The following is a 24988-nucleotide window of genomic DNA, read 5'->3' on the forward strand; positions in this document are numbered from 1 at the left end:
TATACCGTATGTTTAAATTAATCATTTTTTTTATTTTATTATATTTTTGTTTACTAACCAATTTTTAAAAAATATTAGTATTTAGCTGTTCTTATAAGAACGTTGAACTATTTTATATATATATATATATAGTGTTAAATATTATATGTATATATACACCATATCTTTATATATTTTTATTTTAACTGAAATATTTATATATATTTTTTCTTATATATTTTTTTATTTTCTTATATTTCTCCTACTTTAACCAATTTTCAAGAAATCTTTCCTCTAACACTTTTTAATTTTGTTGACAATGTTGAACTATTTATTAGTTTATCATATTTTTTATTGTTTATTTAATTTCATGATATATCTTTATATTTTTTTCTTAGTTTAACCAATTTTCAAGAAATGTTTGCATCTAGCGGTATTTAATTTTATGAAAATATTAAATTATATATATATTATTATTATTATTATTATTATTATTATTATTATTATTATTTTTTGTTATATGCCATATCTTTAAACTAATTATTTTTATTTTTTATTTAATTTTATGATATATCTTTATATTTTTTTTTACTTTAACCAATTTTCAAGAAAGGTTGGCATGTAGGGGTCTTTAATAACAATGTTCAACTATGTTAATATCAAATATTGGCATTTAGGGGTCTAAGTTAAAAAAAATTTTGACAACCCAACTTAAAAATGGAGGGTTGAATTGGGTTAGGTTTGGAAAAGTTTTGAATTTGTGTTCAAAATATCTAATCACACATTTTTCATGTTTTTGTCAAATAAAACTTGCAAGAGTTTTTATGAAGAAGGGGATAGGAGTTTCAACTTTATTGTTTAAAAGAAAAACTTTATTAAAATTTAGGAGAGAAAATAATTTTTTTTTTCTTTCTTCTCATCAATTTTTACCATAAATTTTTTAATTAAAAATAATAACTCTAGATTTAAATAATTATTGCAATTTCTATTTTTGTTGGAGATAAAAAAATAATAATAATAATAGAATGAAAGGATTTGTAAAATTTCTCCTCTTGAATCTAATAATAAAAATATACAAAAGTTTCTGTAAAAATTATTATAAAAAAAAATTTATTAATTTGTTTAATGTATTATCCGACTTTGATAATTAAACTTTTGAAGTGATTGAGAGTTTGGAAGATATTTATTACAAAAATGGTGTCATTTGATTCAAAAATATAATAATGATAACGATAATGAACTATTAATAAGACAACTATGATATGATTGAGATATACAAACAAAATCCAAAACATTTTATGTTCAACCTCCACAATTTGCTACACCAACTTGTCAAATTACCATTGGCGCCAAAAGGGTGTATTCATAAATAAAAGTTTTTGTCTTCACCCTTCAAATTTTAAATTTATTTTTAACCCTTTGTGTATATTTTTTTGTTTCTAATTTGAATACTAATTTTGAGTTGAAATCTTATGTCATTAACATTTTCCATTCTTTATTTATTGTTTCTTGTTATTTACTTATGGGTGTTCCGTAATTATTTCTTGTTTTCATTTATTGAAATTTTAAATTATTAAATTAAAAAATTGAACAAAATATGTCAATTATATTAAACTTATTTACAAATGAAGTTTCTCGTTTTCTTTGGATTTTATACCGAAATTTCATTCCAATTCTTTTTCTACTTTTCATATTATTTATTTATTTAGATTTTGATTTCAAATTTTTTTTATCAATATTTGTTATAACTTATATACCAAATATTAAGTATATAAATGGTATAAGTTATATACTCTATATTTCACATTAATTTTGGGCATAGTGATATTTTTAATACTAAAAATCAAATTACACTCCTCTAGACTTCTTCTTTCTCAATTTCCACCCCATTTTCTTCAAACTCTAGATGGTTCTCTTTTAAGTCATAGTCAGTAACATCTTGTATATAAAGTTTTATATCCCGCTAAGGAAATTCAATAACTAAGAAGATAGAGAAAGTTCTAGACCTCTCGTCAAGGTATTGTTTTTATTTTATTTTCATTCTTAATAAAATCAAATTAAGATCTAATGTTTCTACACTTAGTAATAATTTCAATAATATATAAGTAGTGTGCATTAATATGATATATTAGTTAGCGTATAATACTATTTATTCTTACTATTCTCCTTTGCATTTATATTGTCGGGGTCCTTCATTTATTTAGATTAAATTAATAAAAATACATTTAAACTTTATACTTCATCTAAAAATACTCTTAAATTTTTTAAATTTTCAATACAACCTTAAAAAAAAAAAAAAAAAAAACTTTGAATGAAAATTATTAATACTTAACCTTTAAATTTTTTTTTAATTTAAAAAAGTACCTTAAATTTTTTTTAAAAAAAATTTAAAATAATTTTATTAATAGGGTTAAAAAATTTGAAGATAATCTATAAAATTTGATCGATAGTTTTCAGTAAAAAAAATATTTAGCTTTAATAAAGTCACACAATTAATGTTATTTTTAAAATTTTAGGTGTATTTTAAACCTAATAAAGAATACTTTTAACTTTGTGGATATTTTTTAAATACTTCAATTAAGAAAACGGAATATTTAAATTATTTTATTTTATAGATTGACAAGAAAAATATACATATATATATTATTATTATTGAGATGGCTGTGTCTAATCTAAACCTGAATTATTGAGAATATATTTTTGGGCCCACGTGTCAAACATTAATGGGAAAAGATATTCTCAATTATTAAAATAGCAAAAATGTAGATATTTGTATATGGCGATTGTGATTTGTGTGATAGCCCACTGCTTAAGAGTCCTCCAAAAGAAACGAAGTTAAACCGTGTTCTTCAATACTCCATCCACTCTTTCAACAAATCTTCTCCTCTTTCTTTATAATCATCCTTTTCATTATCCCATCTCTCCCCACTTCTCGCCCACACCTCACTCGCACACCCTTTTTCTCTTCATTTCCCGCCGAAAATGCTCTGTTTTCACACCCCAAATCACTCCCCCTTTCTATTTTCCCCCCAAATCCTAAGTTTACTCTTCTGGGTCTTCTCTATTTCTCCTCTTTTCCCCTCCAATTCAAACCTCTAGTTCGAATCTTCCGTTTTTAGTCTTTGTTGAAGAGAAATTTGAGATGGCGGGTAAGGCGGCGCCGGCGAGGAATGTTCTGTTTGGAAAATACGAAATGGGTCGGCTATTGGGGAAAGGAACCTTTGCGAAGGTCTACCATGGAAGAAACTTGATGACCCACGACAGTGTCGCCATTAAAGTGATCCTCAAGGACAGGGTAAAGAAAGAGGGACTTCTTGAGCAAGTCCGGCGAGAAATTTCTGTCATGGGGTTGGTTCGTCATCCCCATATAGTGGAATTGAAAGAAGTAATGGCCACGAAATCCAAGGTGTATTTTGTGATGGAATGCGTTAATGGAGGCGAACTGTTTGTTAAATTGTCTCAACAAGGAAAATTGACAGAAGATGGAGGAAGAAAGTACTTTCAACAGCTTCTCTCCGCCGTGGACTTTTGCCACAGCCGTGGTGTCTCTCACCGTGATTTGAAGCCTGAAAATCTCCTTCTCGACGAGAATGGGAATTTGAAGGTATCTGATTTTGGTCTCTCCGCCCTGCCGGAGCAGCTCCGGATCGACGGATTGCTTCACACACGGTGTGGAACACCGGCTTATGTAGCGCCTGAGGTGCTCAGAAAGAGGGGATACGAGGGCGCTAAGTCGGATCTTTGGTCTTGTGGAGTGATTTTGTTTGTGTTGCTTGCTGGGTCTCTGCCATTTAAAGCTGATAATGTGATGAAGTTGTATAGGAAGATTTTCAAGGCGGAGTTTGAGTTTCCTCCTTGGTTTTCTTCAGAAGCTAAGGAAATGGTGTCCAAGCTTCTGGTTGTTGATCCTGAGAAGAGAGCTTCAATGGATGAGATTATGCAGAGTTCTTGGTTTCAAAAGGGCTTCACAAAGCCACTTTCATTCAATGACAAAGATGAATTCAAGAGTGAAATCTCTGAATTGGCGAATCCCAAGATGTTGTCATCTTCTCCTCCTTTCTACAATGCCTTCGAGTTCATTTCCTCAATGTCCTCTGGTTTTGACTTGACTAGTTTGTTTGAAAGCAAGAAGAAACAAGCCTCAATTTTCACTTCAAAATGCTCTGCTTCAGCCATTATAGCCAAGCTTCAGTCTCTAGCGCAGAAGCTGAACTTCAAGGCTACTAATCAGAGGGAGTTCAAGGTGAGACTGCAGGCCATGGAGGAGGGGAGGAAAGGGAAGCTGGCGGTGACGATGGAGGTTTACGAGGTAGCGCCGGAGCTGGCGGTGGTCGAGTTCTCGAAGTCAGCGGGGGACACATTGGAGTACAATAAGTTTTGTGAGAAGGATGTGAGGCCTGCGTTGAAGGACATAGTTTGGAGCTGGCAAGGAGAGAATGAGTGCCTATAATGGTGGATTGTGATGATTGAAGAAGAAAGAGAAAGCATTTTTGTGGATGATGTACAGAACTCTGATGTGTTTGGGAGGAGGAAGTAATGTATGGTTTTGGTTTAGATTAGAAGACAGTGGGAGGTGATAGCTATATGTGTTGGAATTGGTCAACTTTGTAAATACTTTTTATAGGATTTGCTGCTAAAATACTTGGCTTTACCACTTCTAGTTTGTCTTTTATGTACCTAACAGTGAGACGATGATATTGATCAGGATTTTTATGAGTTTAAATGGATTTAAAGTTGAATGGGATGGTTTGAAGTATGAATGACACGTGTCCTGTGGCTCTTGCACATATAGTGTCTTGGGATTGTTTAACGTGTGTTTATTATGTTATTGTTATGATGTGAGTATGTGATGTTATAGAACTAGATATGTTATGTTATGTTGTAATTATAAGATATACTATGTTATGAAATGTCAGGTTGACACCTTATGTCATATGGAATTGTGCTATGTTATGGAAAGTGTTATACCATGCACTACAATACGAGATGACGTGAAATTTATGAAGTGAATGACAGTATAACTTGCATCATAGATACATGTAATGATGTTAAATTAGGAGGACCTCATGCATATTGTATGTCCACGTGTATCAAGATAGTTTTCCGTTATGGTTAGTACGCATGTTCACTACGATGTCAAGTTACGGTATTATGTACACCATAATGTTATGTGTGCTCTCTTCTTATCTTGGTATACCGACAATGTGAGTGTACTGCTAGTCAAAGGTCAGGTCCATGGAATACATATATGAACTTTCTTTAGGGTCCATGTACATATCAAATTCTGCTAGAACCATAAGTGAAGACCAAGGTCATGTCATGATGTTTTATGAAATGATATATCCCAACATGATTGGTTGTGTTGCATTTCTGGACCTTAGTAGTAGAGTTACTTACTCAATATTCCTCAAAATACACCAATCACATGCAACTCTTCATTTTGAGGCAAAGTTAAGGCATGTCTTCAGAAGATGACGATGTCACAATGATGACTATGAAACTGAAACTAAGGTAGATGCATTCATGTTGTTTACCGTCTTTAGATTAAATTAGTATTTAAAATTCATGTTATTTACTTTTACTACAATGTTTTAAAGATTTTCATATGTCGTTTATAAAATGTTTTAAATGAATGTCTTCACATGTAACAGTCAAGTCATGTCATGCAGTGACAATCTTATTTTAATAGAAAAATAGGTAGTGGTAATTGATAACTTTGAATAATATTTTTGGTGAGACCACCGCAACTCTTTATATTTACACTACAACTCCCAAAAGGGACAAAGCTTTTATAGGGAATAGACTATTTTATGCAGATTTAGATTAATATTTAATGTACAAAAAACGACACTTTAATAATGTCTCTCTCAAAACAAATACAAACTTATTCACTCATCCAAATCTACTACTTTTTTTATTTGCATTTATATCCTTTCAAAACCAACTTATTCTTAACTACTAGATCATTGCATTCAAAACAACATTTATTGAAGGTAACTTAATTGAAGTGCATCATTTATCAAAAATATGTTACCATGTATATGAAATTATGTTATTTGGTTTTCGAGTTAATTTCTGATAATTTATATTAAGTTAAAAGTTTAGTCTAATAATATCGATTATGAATTTTTAATTTTTAAAATTTTATTTCTTTAAATAAATTTATATAAAATTTTAGGGATTAAATTTAATTTTGAGCTAATTTTTTTTAAAAAAAAATCAATCATAAATTAACAATAAAGATTAAATTGAAAATTTATCGGGAGCATATAAATTAAATTTGAAGAGTTAAAATTATATGGACTAAGTAGGAAAACTAAAATAATGTATAACCTTTATTAAAAAATAAATTTTGATGTATTTGTGGTCTTTTTGCTGGTTCATACACCTGTTGATTGAATGATGCAGGGGACCAGTTAAACGAAGACACGTGTGATTTGAGTCATAATTCGAGCACTGTTGGAAGGTCAAAATATCTCAAATTGTGTGAACCATCTAAACTGCAGCTTTGACCTGGGCCTGGCCCATACATATAATGGAATCATCATCAGATCTTTTCCGTTGGATGGGCCCTCCATAATATTGGGCCTAACCCAGTGGATGCTTAAATTTCATTACAATGCATCACCATACCATACAATCGGGTTGGTTCATGACAACACGAACTAACCCATTCAAATAATAGAGACCAACTTTACTCTATCTTAATTTTGGAATTATTAAGAAAATTAAAAATAAATCACATTTATAACCTATTTTTTATATTTGAATTTGGTTACTATTTTTTTTTAAAATAAAGTTGAATTGAAAACTATATTCATATTTGTTCAAAAGATTTTCACAATCTAACCGGTGTATTTATTGATGAAAAGGGTTGGAATTTTGTGTCCCCTCTCAGACTCGGTCTCCACCGAATGCGTAGAAAATGAACAAGTATTTATCCACACAAGAAATAATAAATAGTATATAAGAACAATGGACGAGTCATTTTGAACGTAAAAGAAAATAATTTAAAATATATTATGAGAAAGAAGATAAAGAAGATCCTGGAAGCTCTCCAATCTTGATGGATATTATTATTATTATTGAGATTAATAATTTAAAATATGTGAATCAAGTGCGAGTACGATGGATGGTGATAAAAGCGTGACCATCAAATCAGTTGATGAATAAATGCCAATTAACCCAATTTAATACAATCTACTAATACCTTTACTTTACTCACTCACAAGAGTATAATAAAATTGTGGAGTTTTATTTAATGTAAATAAAAATTCAGAAATTTGTATGTAATAAAATTGGGTGAATAAATTTGGATCAATCATTCAAAGTAAAGAAAAGCAGAGAATAATGATGAGAGTATTCAATTTGTTTTCCCCATCTTCCAGACACAGTGAATGGTTCATCATCAACCCTCCATTTGCGAATCATCGAATTTAATATAAAAAAAAAGATCTCGGTGGTCCCCGCAGAAAGTATAATGCCCCAGTTTCCAACCGTCTTTCAACCTCAACATCGGAACTTTGACTTAGTTTGTCACTGCTCTGAATTGTACTTGCGAAGAAGTGGCACCCAGTTGGGGTAGCTTTTGGTGACGTGGCGACACGTGGGAGGATAGCGGAGTGCGTGATGCATACGGCCGCCACACGTTAGGAATTATGCTTTTTCAGTGAAATTTAATAGGATAAAGGGAGTGAGAATCAGGTGTTTTCGTTTCCCATATACCAGATGATCTGAGCCGTACGTTTGTGGGCCCGTGGGTTTGATGCTTACCTCCAATTGGGCGACGGAATCTCCTTCAGAAAGGACATGTAAAAAGGGTTCACAAAATGGTTGGGGCAGGAAAAGAGGATGAATTTTAGACCAAGGGTTCATAAAAAGGGTTCACAACATCGTTGTGGAATCCACCATTTGCTTCGTTCTTTTTTCACTTTGTTTTTCGATTGTTTTCTAATCGCTCATATTTTGTCACTTATATTAATTAAATTAAATCAAATGACAACGTGCACTGACGAATGCTTTTCCAATATATATAAGAATTGAGTTCATAAAAAATATGAGAAATACAATACATCAATCTAGTTCGACCTTTATAGCCCTACAACTCATGTGTGCCTTTGCCTCGATTGCTCCATCATGCCTCATCGAAAAAGAAAGTTGAAGTAACAAAAATGAATATAAAAATATACTTAGTAAGCAGTTTGTTGGTAGTTCTTAATTCGTTCTTAAATCTTATCATAATCATTTTGTTCAATGTTTTATTCTTAATTGGGAGTTCATTCCCAAGTTTAAGTTCTTCCTTGACTACTTTCTAAATTTATTTGTCCTACTTAAACTCAACTTAGGTTAATGAGCGGATGTTATTAGCTTTTGGTTTTTTGGTCCTATTTGCACCTCTAGCCTTTGAAGTTCATCTTGGGTTCTTGAGGTATCTCAAATCATTGTTCTACTAGTCTCTTTCATCATTATAGGTCCTCAAGTGCAACCTTGGTATCATTTCTAACCTATAAATCAATGTCTCACAAAGGAGGCAGCAACCCTCAATTATTAAGTTCTCATTTACCTATGTGGACTCCACTCTCATCCGCACAAGATTATGATTAGATGGTAGTTGGAGACCCCCTACCTGCACCCATAAGGCATTCATTTCATGAGCATACCTTAGTCATATCATTTCCCAAACGTATTCCTAATCATATCGTTTTATGAACGTATTCTAGTCATACTGCTATTGGAACGTATCATACCATATCGTTTTATCAATCTATCATAATCATATCATTTTCTATACATAACTTAACCATATCGTTTCATGAACCTATCTTAGTCATATCATTACATTACGTTTATCGCAATTTTCTCGTATTCTATTTCAAACATATCATTGAATACATCATACCGTAAGAGTTATCATACCATTCACATATCATATCATAGTCATATCGATTCATAAACAATTCACATATATCAAATATATGACATGTGCAAAACCACAGGACACGTGTCAACACACAACATCAAATATAAGTTTCTTGCCTTATCATAATTACTCTCTATTATCATTTAATTCTTTTCATCCACTCTAATCTATATTCTATTTTATCTTTTAATTAGGTTCTCAAAATCTTCTTTTTCATATGTTTTATCTTTTAATTCGGCTAACCAAATCTTTCATTTTCTTCATCCCTTTCATTTTTTTAATTCTATTCACTCAAAATCTTCCTCCTCCTGTGTTTACTTATATTCTTTTATCTTCTAATGACGTCTTTACCTATCTTTTTGTTTTTGTTTTAACTATGGATTCTTTGGCTAATAATGATGTGGTTTACTAGAATTTATATAAAATTATTGACATTTAATTTCTAATTCAAATCTAAATAATTAAACACGGGTTAACTATTTTTTTTTTTTTTTTACCATTTTTGTTTTTCAATCTGTCTAACTGGTAAAGGCCATTTTTTGTTTTTTTTGTTTTTTTATTTTAGGGATACAGTCTTAGACTCTCCACAATCGACCTAGCTAGTTGGTAAACCTTTAATTGTTACCGTATAATTGCATGAACATTTGATGCATGAATAAATCATTTATAGGGACATAACTAGTGATGTTAACCATTTCGACAAATCAAGAGTTCAATTTGCTGATTTCTCATACAAAATGTGTATCATGAGAGTTCAACATGCATTTCATAGATAAAACCACAGTCAATTCAGGTTCAAATTTATATAACAATAGGCTTCTATGCATGCTAAAAGTGTAACTTAGTCTAAAGTTATAGTTATTGCCTATGAAAGTTCATGAAAAATCCTTCTTCCCTTGAATCGACCCATAGACGCCCTCTACTACAACCGATGACATGCTTTTTGTCACAATTGTACTCTTGCAAAAACGAGACAACGATTGTGCGACATTTGTTCTAATCTAGCGAACAAGTCACCCTAAGAAATTCGGACGTCACATACAGCGTCGGCGTATGCTCGGGACTCAAGTCAAGTGTCGGAAATACATTTGAAAATGATTTGAAAGAATTGAAGAAAACAACCTTATATGGCTATAAGTAAAGAAAGAAACACCACGAATTAAATAGCATATAACTTAGGATAAGAAAAATTGACTAGTAATCCCATACCCCTATAGTATATTTTAGAGCATTTTAGATTGGGTGTAGATATGATTTTGGCGAATGGTCATGCACCCTCGTATTGACACAAAATAAAATAGTAAAAGCCTATCTAAGATAGAAACATGTGAAAAGGGGTTTGAAATGAACATGCGGCCATAGACAACCAGAACAAACATGACTGAGACATCCGACATGCGGCCATAGACAACATATCTTGGACAAGTATGACCATAACACTTCTCACGCGTTATTTAGTTATTTTTAATTAATTAATTTATTTCTAGATTAACACTATCATTAACCTTCCAAAGTCTAGCTGAAATTGTTAAACTAAGAAAAAGTATTAAACGCACATAAATTAAAAAATTATTTTAATGCATACTTATCTTAAAAGTAGAGAGTAAATTTTGAGGGGAGAGAAGCTGCCGAGAAGAGAGCTTTACAGAAAAAGGGTGGAGAGAGAAATGAAGGTAGGGAGGCTATTTAAGGGAGAGAGAACTCTGAGAGAGTGAGCAAAGAGGGAGCTCTGGCCACTAGCTTATCTAACACACCATCATCCACGCCATATCATATTCTCGATTAAGGTTTCCTCTTCAATTTTATTTTCTTTTTGGATCACTTGCCCCAATTCTCTGTTTTGCTTCTTGGAAAATGTCGCAAAAAAATTTAGCGAACTGAGATCTGTTGCGCCCCCTTTCCCCTTTCTTTGTTTACCCAAAATGCGTTCAATCCCAGTTCTTCGATTAGATTTTCTCTACATGATTATATTTCGAGTTTTTGACCTATTCAGCTATGGAATAACGAAACAGGGGATCATTTTTTTGTTCTGGATATCCTAAATCTGAGTTCGCTCTTACTCTATTTTCCTTCAATTTCTGGTTTAACTTGATTTCTGATGGAGATAGCGAGTGGATGTGTTTGTTTGTTTGTTTGTTTACTCCGGGCATTCTTTTTAGCTAACTTCAGATTTCATTTCGTTTCAAGAAATGGCGGCTGGAGGGTCTAGTTCTGGGCAGCCACAGTTCATTGCGAGGGCTGGAAATGAGAGTTTTTCACACGCACCATTGATCGAGAATCCGGAAACTGGTCAGATTGTTGTTCCTGATGTGAGCCTTAATCTTTGTTGTTCTGATGATGTTGGATAATTAGTCATTTAATTGTACTTTGAATGAGACATTGCTAGAGTTTAACAACTTGTAAGCTATGAAGTAATGGGCATAGACAAAAGTGCTGAAGGAATTTTATTGATTGAGAGCTACTGTTGCGTGTTATGTGCAGAAGAAAAGCTGGAAGAACCTTTTTGCATATATGGGCCCGGGATTTCTTGTATCCATTGCATATATTGATCCTGGGAATTGTAAGATTTGAAGTTTCTCTCATTTGTGGTTTTTTCTTTTATTCCATTGTGAACGGATTCTGAAGATTTTATATGGTTATTCTCAGTTGAAACTGACCTTCAATCTGGAGCTCAGTACAAGTATGGGGTACGTAAGTGCTCGTTTCTCGTTTTGATGTAGTTCCCTTACTTTTAACAACTAAAAACACATCATTTGGTGGTAACATATTTCAATCTCTTGTTCCCACACCCTTGTCTATGGATGGATTCGTTTAATAAACTGCATGCTGCTATGAAGAGCTGTGATGATCCATTCACCATTTATTAAAATATTGTGCTATAGATTATATAAACATAGAGTTTTTGTCCATGTTTTCAGTTATGTAATGTACTGAGCATTCTGAATCGGCTCCAATTTAACAGAAAATTCTACCGTGTCATTCGAATTGCACTTGCTCGTTATATTCATCGTCGACCTGACACCTAACATCGTTTCTCTTGGTATAGTTGCTTTGGATCATATTAGTGGCATCCTGTGCTGCCCTCATTATTCAATCCTTAGCAGCAAATCTAGGGGTTGTCACAGGTAAATCACTACTGCTTAACCTTTTCTTCTTGTCGAAATAGTTCCTAGTGTTTTTAGACATCTTTTCGTTCTTGTTTTTTTTTGGTACGTGTAGGAAAACATTTAGCAGAGCACTGTAAAGCTGAGTACCCCAAAGTGCAAAATTTCATCCTATGGGTTCTTGCTGAGATTGCAATTGTTGCATGTGATATTCCTGAAGGTAAAGTATAGAAATCCTATTCGATAGTAATCAAATAGTTGAGTGAAAAATAGTCTTGGTCATAGAAGAAATGAGAACAACTGTTGCATGGTTAGGCTTTTTCATTTGTACTCATGTTGGATGGTTTATTTACAATGAATTTTCTGAGATTTGTACAAAAGCTTATGAGTGGAGATTTATATTAGTTGCCGATACGAATGCGTCGTTAAAGCTAGTATTGTTAGCATCAGTAGGTGGAGGAGAAGGGGAATATCATAACCACTCAGCAAATGCTGTTAAACGCTGATTACACGTCCATTGACCAACTGTGATGTTTGACATTGATACGATCAAGTGTACTAGCCAAACCGAAAAGCATATCTTGAGTTGGGTTAAATTATAATTTTAGTCCATTTGTATCTATTTGGTCTCGAACTTTCAAACTTACAACTTTAGTCCCTAAATTTTAAAATTTAAGATATTCATTTATCTAGTAGACATGAAATGTAAGTTTAGTGTTTAGATTTTCCATTATTAGAATTCTTGTTTGTTGTTGAAGTTATTCTTATGTCTCATCCTTTATGCTTCCAGTTATAGGAACCGCTTTTGCATTGAATATGCTCTTCAGCATTCCTGTATGGTGTGGTGTTCTTCTAACAGGGCTTAGCACACTCTTCCTTCTTGCACTGCAGCAATATGGGGTATTTCCAGATTTACTTTTTTCTGCATTTTGCTTATGTTGCAGCAATACAGTTTTAGAGATGAGCTTTAGCTACTTTACATGCTCACCATGATTGCTTTTCTATCAACCATGCAGATTAGAAAGCTTGAATTCTTGATTGCCTTTCTTGTACTGACCATTGCGATTTGCTTCTTCCTGGAGCTGGGCTATGCAAAGCCTGATGTTGGAGAAGTTTTTTATGGGTTATTTGTCCCTCAATTAAAAGGAAGTGGTGCTACTGGTCTTGCTATTTCACTTCTTGGTGCTATGGTTATGCCGTATGTCGTTTATATCCCTTAATAACATTCATAGCATTCGTTTCAATATTCTAAGTCGAACTACCTGCTGCAGACACAATCTCTTTCTTCATTCGGCACTCGTGCTCTCTCGGAAAATACCCCGATCCGTTTCTGGCATCAAGGTGATGTTTCTTACCTCATCGCTTCACAGAAGCATGCTTCAAAGCTTTGGTTGCTGCTTTATTATTTAAGTTGCAACTCTACGTTCTTTTGTACTAACAGTACACATTTTCGACACAGGAAGCTTGCAGATTTTATATGATCGAGAGTGGATTTGCTCTCATGGTGGCTTTTCTGATTAATGTATCAGTCATTTCAGTTAGTGGTGCAGTTTGCAATTCACCAGATCTAAATAAGGAGGACCAAATGAGCTGCAATGATTTGGACTTGAATAAAGCTTCATTTTTATTGAGAGTATGAGTGATCTAGCATCTTTTTACCATATCCATATTTGCCTCATGGGATTTGGTTCCTCCCTCATCAATGTTGTGCCAGTTTTTTACAGAGGTTTTGTATACTTTTTGCAGAATGTATTGGGTAAATGGAGTTCAAAACTTTTTGCCATTGCTTTATTGGCATCTGGTCAGAGTTCTACCATAACAGGAACCTATGCAGGACAGTATGTTATGCAGGTATTATACTGCTGCTCTTTTTGCCATGTTAAAGCTCTTCTTCCTTTCATTCTCTGAATTATGGCTCTCATCCATTATGTATTTTAGGGGTTTCTCGATTTGAAACTGACGCCATGGGTCCGAAACTTTTTAACCCGATGCTTAGCAATTGTTCCTAGTTTGATTGTTGCAATCATTGGTGGGTCTTCTGGGGCTGGGAAGCTCATCATTATTGCGTCTGTAAGCGATATACTTCATATGAATGTAATATAGCTTAAGGTTGAAGGTCAAGCATTTTAACTCTCTGCAATCTTCTTTTTTCTGCAGATGATTTTGTCATTTGAACTTCCTTTTGCTCTCGTTCCTCTTCTGAAGTTTACAAGCAGCAGGACCAAGATGGGAACACATGTCAACTCCACTGCGGTAATTTCCAATTGACCCAAGTAGCTAACTCTATAACACTTCATTTTTTCTTTTCTTAGATGATTCCAGACAAAGGTCGAGTTAAACATCTTTCAAATCCTTATAACGAAGGCCTGTTTGATAACGAGTTCGTTTTTTAAAATTGTGCTTGTTTCTCATCATTTCCTTAGAATGACTTTCATTTTTCTTAAGAAAATATTTGAGTTGTTAGCCATATCCCAAAAACTAAAATAGGTTTGGTTCTAAACTTAACTTGAATTTTGAAAACATCTCTAGAAAGTAGAAAACAAGACAAAGAAACCCATGTGTGAAAGTAGTGTTTATAAGCTTTTATCTTAAAAAAAAATAAAAAACTAAAAGTTGTATCAAATTAATTCTGTGAGATCCCATATCGGTTGGTGAGGGTAACGAAACATTCTTTATAAGAGTGTGGAAATCTCTCCCTTATACAGTGTTTTAAAAACCTTGAGGTGAACCCCGAAAGGGAAAACCCAAAAAAGACAATATCTGCCGTAGACTTGGATCGTTACAAATTCCTATCGTCCACAAATATCATGAAGAAAATAACACCTTTCTTTATTTCTTGAAGTGGGTCTTATCTTGAATGCTCATTATAGAGTTGAATTTGACGCCTTTTGAAATTTTACCTCGATTATTATACAAAAAGTAAATGGTTATTTTAATCTTAGAAAAAGGATCATAACATGTTATATCATACTAATCCTATAACGAAGGAAAGGTTAGATTATTCTGCTTGAAATACATTCTTCTTTTAGTTTTTATCTCAAAGGATGAACTGATGAATGTCATGAAGCTGATCATCATAGTTTTCTTTCTGATCACTTGATTAATTTTCGTTCGAAATGCAGATTACGGTATTGACATGGATTATTGGGTTCCTCATCATGGCTATAAACATATACTACCTCATGACCCGCTTCATCCACGTTCTCCTTCATAACGATCTCCAACTCGTAGCAGTCGTCTTCATAGGGATACTTGGATTTTCAGGGATGGCAATATATTTAGCAGGAATAGCTTATCTGGTTTTCAGAAAGACCAAGGAGAGCACTCATCTGTTGGCACTAACAACAGAAGAAAGCCAACAACTGAGCAACACACCGAGTAAGAGATCAGGATATGGTCTCCCAAATGAAGATTTAACAAGTAGAACTACAAGTGATGATGTAAACTGACAAATTATGGCTAAAAACTTGAGCCATACAACAAAGGCAGATCCCTTGGGTTTTGGTTTCATTTGTTTGGAAAAACAACACACAGATGAAACTCAGAAGCACAGCCAAATGGGTTTATAGTTCAATCAGCTTATAACCCAATTCTACCTATATATCATCATCACCTGCATTCTGCCTACCTACCTAAAACCTAACTGCTTAGAGTTTTGCAGTGTTCATTTCAGATTTTTAGGGTTTTAATTAGCTCAGAAATAACAAAGTACTTACCTTTTTGCTCCTCTTTTTTGGTCCTCTCTCTTACAAATGACACTTTATCACTATTATATTTGGGTGTTAACTTTTAATCTAACATTATCTCGTTGGGTCAAATTAGTTCATAGGTAAAAAAATGCTCGATTTTTGTTCACGAATTAACGAAATCTTTAGTGTGTAATAACTTAGTTTTTATAATGATTTAATCTTGATACTTTTTATCATGCAATAATTGATATATTTTAATTAATCAACACAATTTGTGCACTTTACGAGCTACGTGAACCCAAACCATGCATTTTACTAGATGCTAACGTATTAAATTATTAAACCCATACACCAAATATCAACTTTATTAATCCACAATCTTGGTTTCTTTTTTTTTTTTAAATCTTTTTTTTTTTTTTTTTTTATGGATCCAAAGACAAAAACCCAATAAAATCACGAAGAAACATCTCGAGAACTATTAAATGAACTATTAAATCATTCAAGAAAGGAATATTACAATCCCACCAAAATGAAGGCCACATGGTTTGCTTTCTATGATGGAAACCAGTATGGACCCATTCTATAAGGGTCAAACTCTTGTAATAATAACTATGTAAATCTTAAATGTTGTATTAATAAAACATTTTAACATATTCCTCAAAATAGTAATAATAATAATAATAAAAAAGCATTTAGATCAATTTCCATTATGAGTCAAGAAATGTTAATAAAAATAATTTTCGAAATTTCTAAGAAGCTATACCTATATAAATATCTTATTCATCGTAATGTATCTATTATCATAATAATTATGAATAAGTGGAAAATAATTTTTTATTTTTTAATCCAACACTTTATATAAGAAAGTTGAAAATAAAATAAAATAAGTTTATGCATAGCACAATCACCATGTAGGCTCTTATAATTTGAAAACACCAATAAAAAACATGGTAAATTTTATAGTGGAGAATAGGTCTAGAAGGTGTATCCAATCCACCCACCCACTCAGTATGGGTTAAATAAAAGGGGGCCAATAAAATTGGAACTCGTATGCTTTTGTTCTCGATATGAATGGCCGACTCAGAATAGAATATAATCAAAGTGTGGCCTTTTCATTTAAACTGGTTTCTATTCCATTCTTTTCAACCCATCTTAATTTCCTCTCTTTATTATTATTTTTTTGAAGATAATATTTAGATTAATGAATGGAACTATCATTTTATTAAATATTTGATATTCGAGAGCGATATAAGAAAAGTCTTCCACTCGGTCTTATATAATTATAAAGTTGTTGATCTTTGAAATTCTACTAATATTTCTTTTTAAATTTGTCGGCCACTAGCAATATCTAATTAAATCAATAAAATTGGTATAACTCTTTGAAAAATAGTGAAGGAGATAACTGATTATGATTCGAGAATCGGTATGCTTCTTAATGACTTTAAAGTGTTAGCCTATTCTAGTAAACTTCACAAATAATTTCTTTAGTTTTTTAGTGAATGATTTCTTTTTGTGAACACACAACTCCCACTACTCCCATCTTCGATTAACTACGCGGTTATCATCTTAAAAAAAAAAAAAAAAAAGGTAAGAATTTGTATGGGTATAAAAATACTCGATAAGTAGTTTATTGATTAGCTTATAATTGCATTTATATCCTAGTTAAGTACAACGATCTAAGTTCTTGACTCTCAAAATTCAGCCGAGGTTCTATAAATTACATAAGCTTCTGATAGGTACTACTTAGTCTATGTCTTGATCATGCATATCCATGAATCGTAAATGTCATAATCTGAAATTTTAGGTTTCAAATATCGGTAGTGATTAAAAAAAACCAAAGAAAAGCAAATAAAACTAAAGTGAAGTAAAATAAATAAAAACTAAAATACGGTAAAAATTGAGGAAAGTTAAAAATAAAAAACACGAAAAATAATAAATCGAAAATGCAAGAACAATTGCAAACTGGAGTTATTTGAGTTCATTACAAACAATGAATGAGTTGGGGATGCAATTTCAAACAAAATACAAAATATTCACAACATGCAAATGGACTAACGCCCCAGAATGAACCGCTATGTGACTAAATAGCTTCTGAACACTCCTCGACCTCGATCGAGAGTCAGCAAGCACCTGAAAAAGAAATGAGGAATGAGGTGAGTATAAAAATAATCAATAAACAACCTACTTGTAAACTCTCATAATATCTTATCCTAATAAGTTACCACGAGGTTTTCTCTAGGATTTAGAAAATTCGGGCCTAGTTCTATAGCTAGCTTCTGGGAAGATTTCAAAGTTTTGGATGATAATTTTACTTCTTATGAACCCACTTTAGGTCTAGACACAGTTCACCCATTTCTAGCATTGCAAATTTACTAGACGGCGTGTCATAGCACATGGTGAACTAACTTTACAGTTCTTCTGACTATTCAGCTTGCATGGCCGTAACAATGAACGTCCGACATCCTTGGTTGAGATGTGACCTCAGAAAATCTATCAAGATGGTATGACATCTAGCTGGTCTAAACATCATCTATAGAAGGTTAGTTGGTGACCCTTCCACTGGAGTCATAGGGACCCCATACCTGGCCAACTACAAGGTTACTCGCATGGTCCCACTCCACCTCTCATGACGGGTTTACAATGCAGAGGTCCTGTTCAGAAGACCCCATACCTAGCCTCAACGCACTACCCTATCAAGTCTAGGCCTAGCTTGACTGTACCTCTCTTGGGGGCTTACCGCTTCACAGAGAAGCTATTGCGTTTGATTTAGGTAGCTGATAACGCTACGAGGTGTCGGAGAGAATAGAGGGTCAAAAACTCTAATGACACTGTTCACACTGATATTAAGCATTATTAAGCCTTTTTAGTTGTCTTTTCTATGGAGGTTTACTCAATTCTTAGGGCATATAGGTGGTTTATTTTCAGGATGCTCGAGACTAGCTCTTTAGGGGCTAATTCAATTGCTTGGAGAATTAAAGTCTGTACCATTGATCGACATGTTTTCCCGAGCATGAGTTTTTGCTTGCTAGGTGTTAGGTTTTGACAGAATAACTAAGCCAGAAACATAAACAATTGAAGTTTGAAGTGATGATAGTATTGAATCCTGATCTTAGCTTGTATAGCTTTACAAATAACTATAAATCTTGTAAACAAATCTTGGAAAATATTTAAACTAAATACCTAAAAATACTCTAATGTTTTGACCTAATCAAATTCTTCTAACAATCTGTTAGTTAACCTTATTCTTTTATTTCAAAGTCAGAAAAATTCTGCACACCAAGTTAGGCAATTTCCGAAATGCTTCTAATTTTAGAGGCTTTGTCAACAAATAAGCAAGTTGATTTTGGGTACCACAAAATAATAAATTACTAATTCTTTCTTTTGTAAGATTTCTAAGAAAGTGAAATCTTACTCTTATGCGTTTGGAACGTCCATGTAGAACTGAATTTTTGGATAGCTTAATAGTTGAAGTATTATCACACATTAGCTTTGTTCCTTCTATTTGAGAGTGACAAATCTCTTTGAGTATCCTCCTCGTCCAAACAACTTGACATGCTCAGGCACTAGCAGCAACAGACTCAACTTCTATGGTTGATAAGGTGACTATAGGCTGCTTACAAGAAGACCAAACTATAGCTTCTCTACTCATCATAAACACATAACCGGAAGTACTCTTGCTATCTTCCATGTCTCTGACATAGTCACTATTAGTAACTCCAATTAAATCACTAACTCCTCCCTTTCTATAAAATACACCATAATCTACTGTACCTTTCAAGTACCTTAAAATCCTTTTAGCTTGCTGCAAAATGTTGTTGTTTTGGACATGCCATAAAATGACTAATCAAACTTACAACAAGCATGAGGTCAGGATGAGTAGCTGTGAGATACATTAGACTTCCCACTATTTGTTTATACAAAGATATATCTACTTTTGCACTATTTTCATCTTTGCCAATTTTCTATCCTAGAACAATGGGATTACAAACATAATTGTAATTCTCTATGCCAAATCGATTTAAAACTTCAGCAATATACTTTCTTTGACATATAAAAATATCATCTAATCTTTGTATTACCTCTATTCCATGAAAAAATCTCATCTGACCTAAGTCAGTTATATCAAACTCTTTCTTCATGGAACGTTAAAACTCCTCCAATAATTCTTCATCGTCACCAGTAAATAAAAGATCATCAACATAAATGCTTACAATAAGAATTTTACCTCTCTTCCTCTTGATGAAGAGTGTCTGCTCACTGGAACTTCTTTTGAATTCTTCCTAGATGAAGTAGGATTCTATGTTGTTTTTCGACAATCGGCAAGGATAATCGGCAACTGAAATCCTTTTCGGTGAGAGGAAAGCGTTTGACGAGAAGTTGTTGGGAGAAAATAAAGATGTGAAAAATAACAGAGAGAGATAATTGCGGAAGACTTTTGCTTAAAATGAGGTGCTTGTATCTACTAAACAGATTTAATATCTAACTCATCCTAAAAATGGCTGGAGAGTGGCCAACTAAATACACTTCCTACAAAATTGCCATTCTAAGTGTTTGTCAAATGGTCAAACGAATGTATTCAATCTAACTCATGACAACGTGTAATCTAAATAAGGAAAATCCTAAAAATGGCTGGAGAGTGACCAACTAAATCTGTGACCTACAAAATTGCCATTCGACGTGTTTGTCAAATGGTCAAACGAATGTATTCAATCAACTAATGAAAACGTGTAAATCTAAATAAGAAAAATCCTAAAAATGGCTGGAGAGTGGCCAACTAAATCTGTGACACTTCCTACAAAATTGACATTCGACGTGTTTGTCAAATGGTCAAACGAATGTATTTAAACAACTAATGAAAACGTGTAAATCTAAATAAGAAAAATCTCAGGTTTTATCTAACAATCTCCTCCTAAAACCTGTGGTATATCTGTCTTATTTTGTTTGAACTCCGATTTGAGCCCTATGGCTCGGTGTCCCTGGCGGCATGTCTTCCAGACTCCATGTCTTGTTTGGCGAAATCGCGGTATAAGAGACGAGAAAATCGAAGGAGGATGAATAACCAAAAAACAGAGAGCCCGAGCTCAAAGACAAAGAGCCCAAATGGCCGGAAAAGCAATTCGAGGTAGAAAGAAGAAAGAGGATGAAATTTGAAGAAGAAAAGAAAGAGCTTGAAACAAAAGTTCAACGGTTAGAGAAGGAAGTTACTGAGCTGAGTAAGAGTTCCTTCTATCTAAAACAGGAGAAGGAAAAGAATGAGAAGACAATCTTCGATCTTACGAAGAAAGCTGAAGAAGGTGCGGAGAAAGAGAAAGTCCTACTCATGGAGATTGAAGCCTTTGTAGATGAGCTAGTACGGGAGAAAAAAGATATAGAGATACTGATTCAATAGAGAAACTCACTCGACGTAAACCTGAATCAAGTTCAACAGGAGACAGTGAATATCCGACATACAATTGAGATACTCACTCATGATAAAACCAAGATGAAGGAAACAAGAATGCTAGCGGTAAAAGTCGCTGTGGACTTACGAAGGGAACTGAGTAAACAGAACGAAGCCGTGATGTTTGAGTCAAGCGTAGCTGAGAACTGGAAAAATGAAGAGGAGGATTGATTAGGGCAAAGAGGTGGACGTGAGAGCTCAATAGAAGGGAACTTCCATTGACGAACTGCAACAAACTGAGATAACTCTCTATTTCCTTATTCTCTTTTCTTATTCCATCAATTTTACGTGATGAAGATGCAAATTCCTCTGTTTAATTCAGTTTGTATGGAGAGATAAACTTTATAGGGGAGGTGAGAGAGTTTTATATAGTTTAAGTATGTTGACGGTATGATTTTAGTTTATTAAAGAGTTGTTAATGATTTACATGTGTGTTTAATTAACTACTTTACATACATAGTTATTCTCTTATTCGGGAGAAGAGAGAAAGCAATGATACCCTCTTTAATACTCTAGTTCCATAACAGGGAGACTTGAAGGGTAATGAAGGGTTAGGAATAATTCTTCTTCTAGAGCCTTGTTAACAGAAATTACAACGATTATGGAAATAAGCACCATTCATGACCCTCGGAAGTTGGCTTGGGAATCTATTAAAAGGAACAAAAATCTACCACAAAACTCAACAACTTATCTATTTAATCTCTCTTAGCCGAACCTTCCTCATTATAGTTGATTTTCTCAATCATTTTCTGTTTTTTGACAGAAGTGGCACTCTGTTTTAGTTTTGTTTAAGTAGTTAAAATCACCCACACCCATTTAAATGTTACCCAAAAACTCATTTAATTTCCAGTAATAAAATTAACCAAAAAGAGAGGTTCCCTATGGAATCGATAATTTACTTATTACTTGCTACTTGTAATAGTGTATACTTGCATTTTTTCTTGTGAATTTTACATCATTTTATTATATACATCCACAAGCGATCAAGTTTTTGGCGCTGTTGTCGGCGAACCTAATTTGGTTATTTTACTTGGAGATTTTCATGAGTTGAAGCCAAAAAGAAGCCATAGTAAGCTGAATTTTATGCTGCTGAATTATATTTACTGCTGCTGAATTCTGTGTATGAACCCACCTACGGGTTTGAAATTTATTTTTGATCCCGAAATAGAGAGAACCTTTAGATGAAAGTTGAAGGAGAAAAAGAAAATGACAGAACATAATATACAGCAAATGACCCAACTGAATCGGGAGTTTGAAAATCCAATGATGATGGCTAATCAAGAGAGAATTACTGCTAATGCCATTCATTTAGTAGATGATAGGGAAAGAGCGATCCGAGCATATGCACACCCAGCTGTGGAAGAGCTAAATTCGTGCATTATTAGACCCGAACTGCAAGCAACCACGTTTGAGCTAAAGCCCGTGATGTTTCAAATGTTGCAAACCATTGGGCAATTTCATGGATTACCGTCAGAAGATCCCCACCTACACCTAAAGTCATTTTTGGGAGTTAGTGACTCATTTCGATTTCAAGGAGTGGATAAAGACGTGATTATTTTGAGCTTATTTCATTATTTCTTGAGGGATGGTGCGACATCATGGTTGAATACCTTAGCACCGGTAACAATTGATTCTTGGAATAGTCTAGCAAAGAAATTTTTGATCAAGTATTTTCCATCCACTAGAAACGCACAGTTCAAAAATGAGATTGTTGCTTTTCAACAGTTTGAAGATGAGACATTAAGCGAAGCTTGGGAAAGATTTAAGGAGATGCTTAAAAAGTATCCTCACCATGGGCTACCTCATTGTATACAAATGGAGACTTTCTACAATGGATTAAATATTGTTACTAAACAAGTAGTTGATGCTTCCGCCAATGGAGCTATTTTGTCAAAGACATATAATGAAGCATATGAGATTTTAGAGAGAATATCATCTAACAATTGTCAATGGGCCGATGTGAGAAGCAACCCAAGAAAGAAGACCTGAGGAGTACTTGAAGTTGATGCTTTATCTTCTATCAACGCTCAACTAGCTTCAGTGACTAATATTTTACAATATCTAGCGTTGGGACAAGGCTCAATGACCAAAGCACCAGTCCATACTGCTGTAATGACCCAGACAGCAATTGAATCTTGTGTATATTGTGGAGAGGAACATACTTTTGACCAATGTCCAAGCAATCCGGCCTGAATTTTTTATGTGGGGAATCAAGCTAATCAAGGCAACCCAAAAAATAATCTCTTCTCAAATACTTATAATCTGGGGTGGAGAAACCATCCAAACTTCTCATGGAAGGGAGAAGGCTTATACAACCAACAAATGCCACTTAAAGCAAATTACCCTTCGGGTTTTGGATTACAAAATCAATTGACATATGGTTCTCAACAAGCCACTACCCAAGGGAAAGGAACTAACCAAGCTCAACACATACTGGGAACATCGCTTGAGAGCTTAATAAAGGAATATATGGCTAAAAATGATATTGTGGTACAAAGTCAACAAGCATCATTGCGAAATGTGGAAGTTCAAGTAGGTCAATTAGCAAATGAGTTACGAAATAAACCTCTTGGTAAGCTGCCAGCAGACACCGAAATGCCAAAAAGAGAGGGAATGGAACAATGTCAAGCAATAGAGTTGAGAAGTAGGAAAGAAATATCCAGAAGAGAAGAAAAATTAAAGAACACAGTGATAGTCGCTCTCAAGAAACTGCTGGTACACCGTAGAAAAAAGAGGAAACTGCTGTGCAGGAAGAGCACAACAAAAATTATGCAGAAGCTGCTGTACAAAAGAACACAACAGAAATTATGCAGAAATTGTGTAGCCTCCTAAAATGCAAACAACAGTAGTCAATAATGGACAAGAAAGCAGAATATACACACCAACACCTCCTTTTCCACAAAGAATAAAATGAAAGAAGGAAGAAGTCCACTTTGAGAAGTTTATGGATATATTTAAGGAAATTCACATAAATATACCATTAGTGGAAGCTTGGGAGCAAATGCCAAATTATGTGAAATTCTGGAAGGATGTGCTCAATTCCAATATCAATAGGAGGGAAGAAGTTAGGTCAAGCATTATGTGATTTGGGATCAAGCATTAATCTAATGCTGCTGTCTATTTACAAAAAGTTAGGTATTGGTGAAGCTAGACCAACTATAGTCACTCTTCAACTAGCAGATCGATATTTCACTCATCCAAAAGGAAAAATCGAAGATATCTTAATTCAAGTGGACAAGTTTATATTTCTAGCTAATTTTATCATTTTGGATTATGAAGCGGATCATGATGTGCCAATTATCTTGGAGAGACCATTTTTGAAAACTGGAAGAACATTGGTAGATGTCCACAAGGGAACAATAATGTTGAGAATGAATGATCAACAAATAGAATTTCATATAAATGACAACATGAAATATCCAACAGTAGTAGAGGAATGTTCAGCAATTTATAAATTGACAGAGAATCAAGCAACTAATAGTTGGAAATAGCAACAAGAAGAGGACAACAACTGAAATAATTGCACTACACAACAAGCAGAAGTGGAGAAAATGGTAAGAATTTTTGGATCACTAGAATTAGAGGAAAGAATGAAGCATCAATGAAGTTATCTATTGATGACACACCCTTGAACTACATCTTAGAAGAACTATTTGATATATAGGAGATAGACTTCACGAAATTATTCCCACCCACTTCAAGATGGAGAGTTCCAAAGGGGCATCACTTCTTTGACATTGGATAAAAAAACATGAAAAGTGGAAGAGGGAGCTAGTCACAATTTGCAAGAAAATATATGAAGCTCCGAGTAAACCAAGTTAGTTTTTCTTTTCTTTTTATTTATGCACCTATATAG

At 33.6% G+C, this 24988-nt stretch overlaps 2 protein-coding genes and 1 non-coding gene across 3 annotated transcripts; 2 read left to right on the top strand and 1 right to left on the bottom strand.

Annotated features, from left to right (window-relative positions):
• The first annotated feature begins 2804 nt into the window (after positions 1 to 2804).
• LOC111481539 (CBL-interacting serine/threonine-protein kinase 25-like) lies at positions 2805 to 4723 on the top strand. Its single transcript, XM_023127013.1, has one exon. It carries the CDS (start codon positions 3122 to 3124, stop codon positions 4427 to 4429), a length of 1308 nt encoding a protein of 435 aa, XP_022982781.1. The 5' UTR covers positions 2805 to 3121; the 3' UTR covers positions 4430 to 4723.
• Positions 4724 to 10534: 5811 nt separating this feature from the next.
• On the top strand, positions 10535 to 15732 carry LOC111481537 (metal transporter Nramp6-like). The gene is made up of 14 exons (XM_023127012.1): positions 10535 to 10686; positions 11087 to 11208; positions 11381 to 11459; positions 11546 to 11586; positions 11946 to 12024; positions 12119 to 12223; positions 12794 to 12903; positions 13020 to 13201; positions 13275 to 13344; positions 13463 to 13636; positions 13750 to 13854; positions 13942 to 14073; positions 14161 to 14256; positions 15126 to 15732. Exons 2-14 carry the CDS (start codon positions 11089 to 11091, stop codon positions 15450 to 15452), a joined length of 1620 nt encoding a protein of 539 aa, XP_022982780.1. The 5' UTR covers positions 10535 to 10686; positions 11087 to 11088; the 3' UTR covers positions 15453 to 15732.
• A 7093-nt stretch (positions 15733 to 22825) lies between these two features.
• On the bottom strand, positions 22826 to 22931 carry LOC111482544. Its single transcript, XR_002718234.1, has one exon. It is a non-coding gene; the product is annotated as a Plant small nucleolar RNA R71 (small nucleolar RNA).
• Between the last annotated feature and the right edge of the window lie 2057 nt (positions 22932 to 24988).

This window comes from Cucurbita maxima, unplaced genomic scaffold, assembly GCF_002738345.1.
Source record: "Cucurbita maxima cultivar Rimu unplaced genomic scaffold, Cmax_1.0 Cma_Scf00007, whole genome shotgun sequence".
NCBI classification, from domain to species: Eukaryota; Viridiplantae; Streptophyta; class Magnoliopsida; order Cucurbitales; family Cucurbitaceae; genus Cucurbita; species Cucurbita maxima.

Excerpts from the sequence above, each read along its gene's own strand:
- LOC111481539 (XM_023127013.1), top strand. The coding sequence starts at position 3,122 with ATGGCGGGTAAGGCGGCGCCGGCGAGGAATGTTCTGTTTGGAAAATAC.
- LOC111481537 (XM_023127012.1), top strand. The coding sequence starts at position 11,089 with ATGGCGGCTGGAGGGTCTAGTTCTGGGCAGCCACAGTTCATTGCGAGG. Across the intron at positions 11,460-11,545 it reads ATATATTGATCCTGGGAATT|TTGAAACTGACCTTCAATCT; the intron begins GTAAGATTTGAA and ends GGTTATTCTCAG. Across the intron at positions 13,855-13,941 it reads CAGGACAGTATGTTATGCAG|GGGTTTCTCGATTTGAAACT; the intron begins GTATTATACTGC and ends TATGTATTTTAG.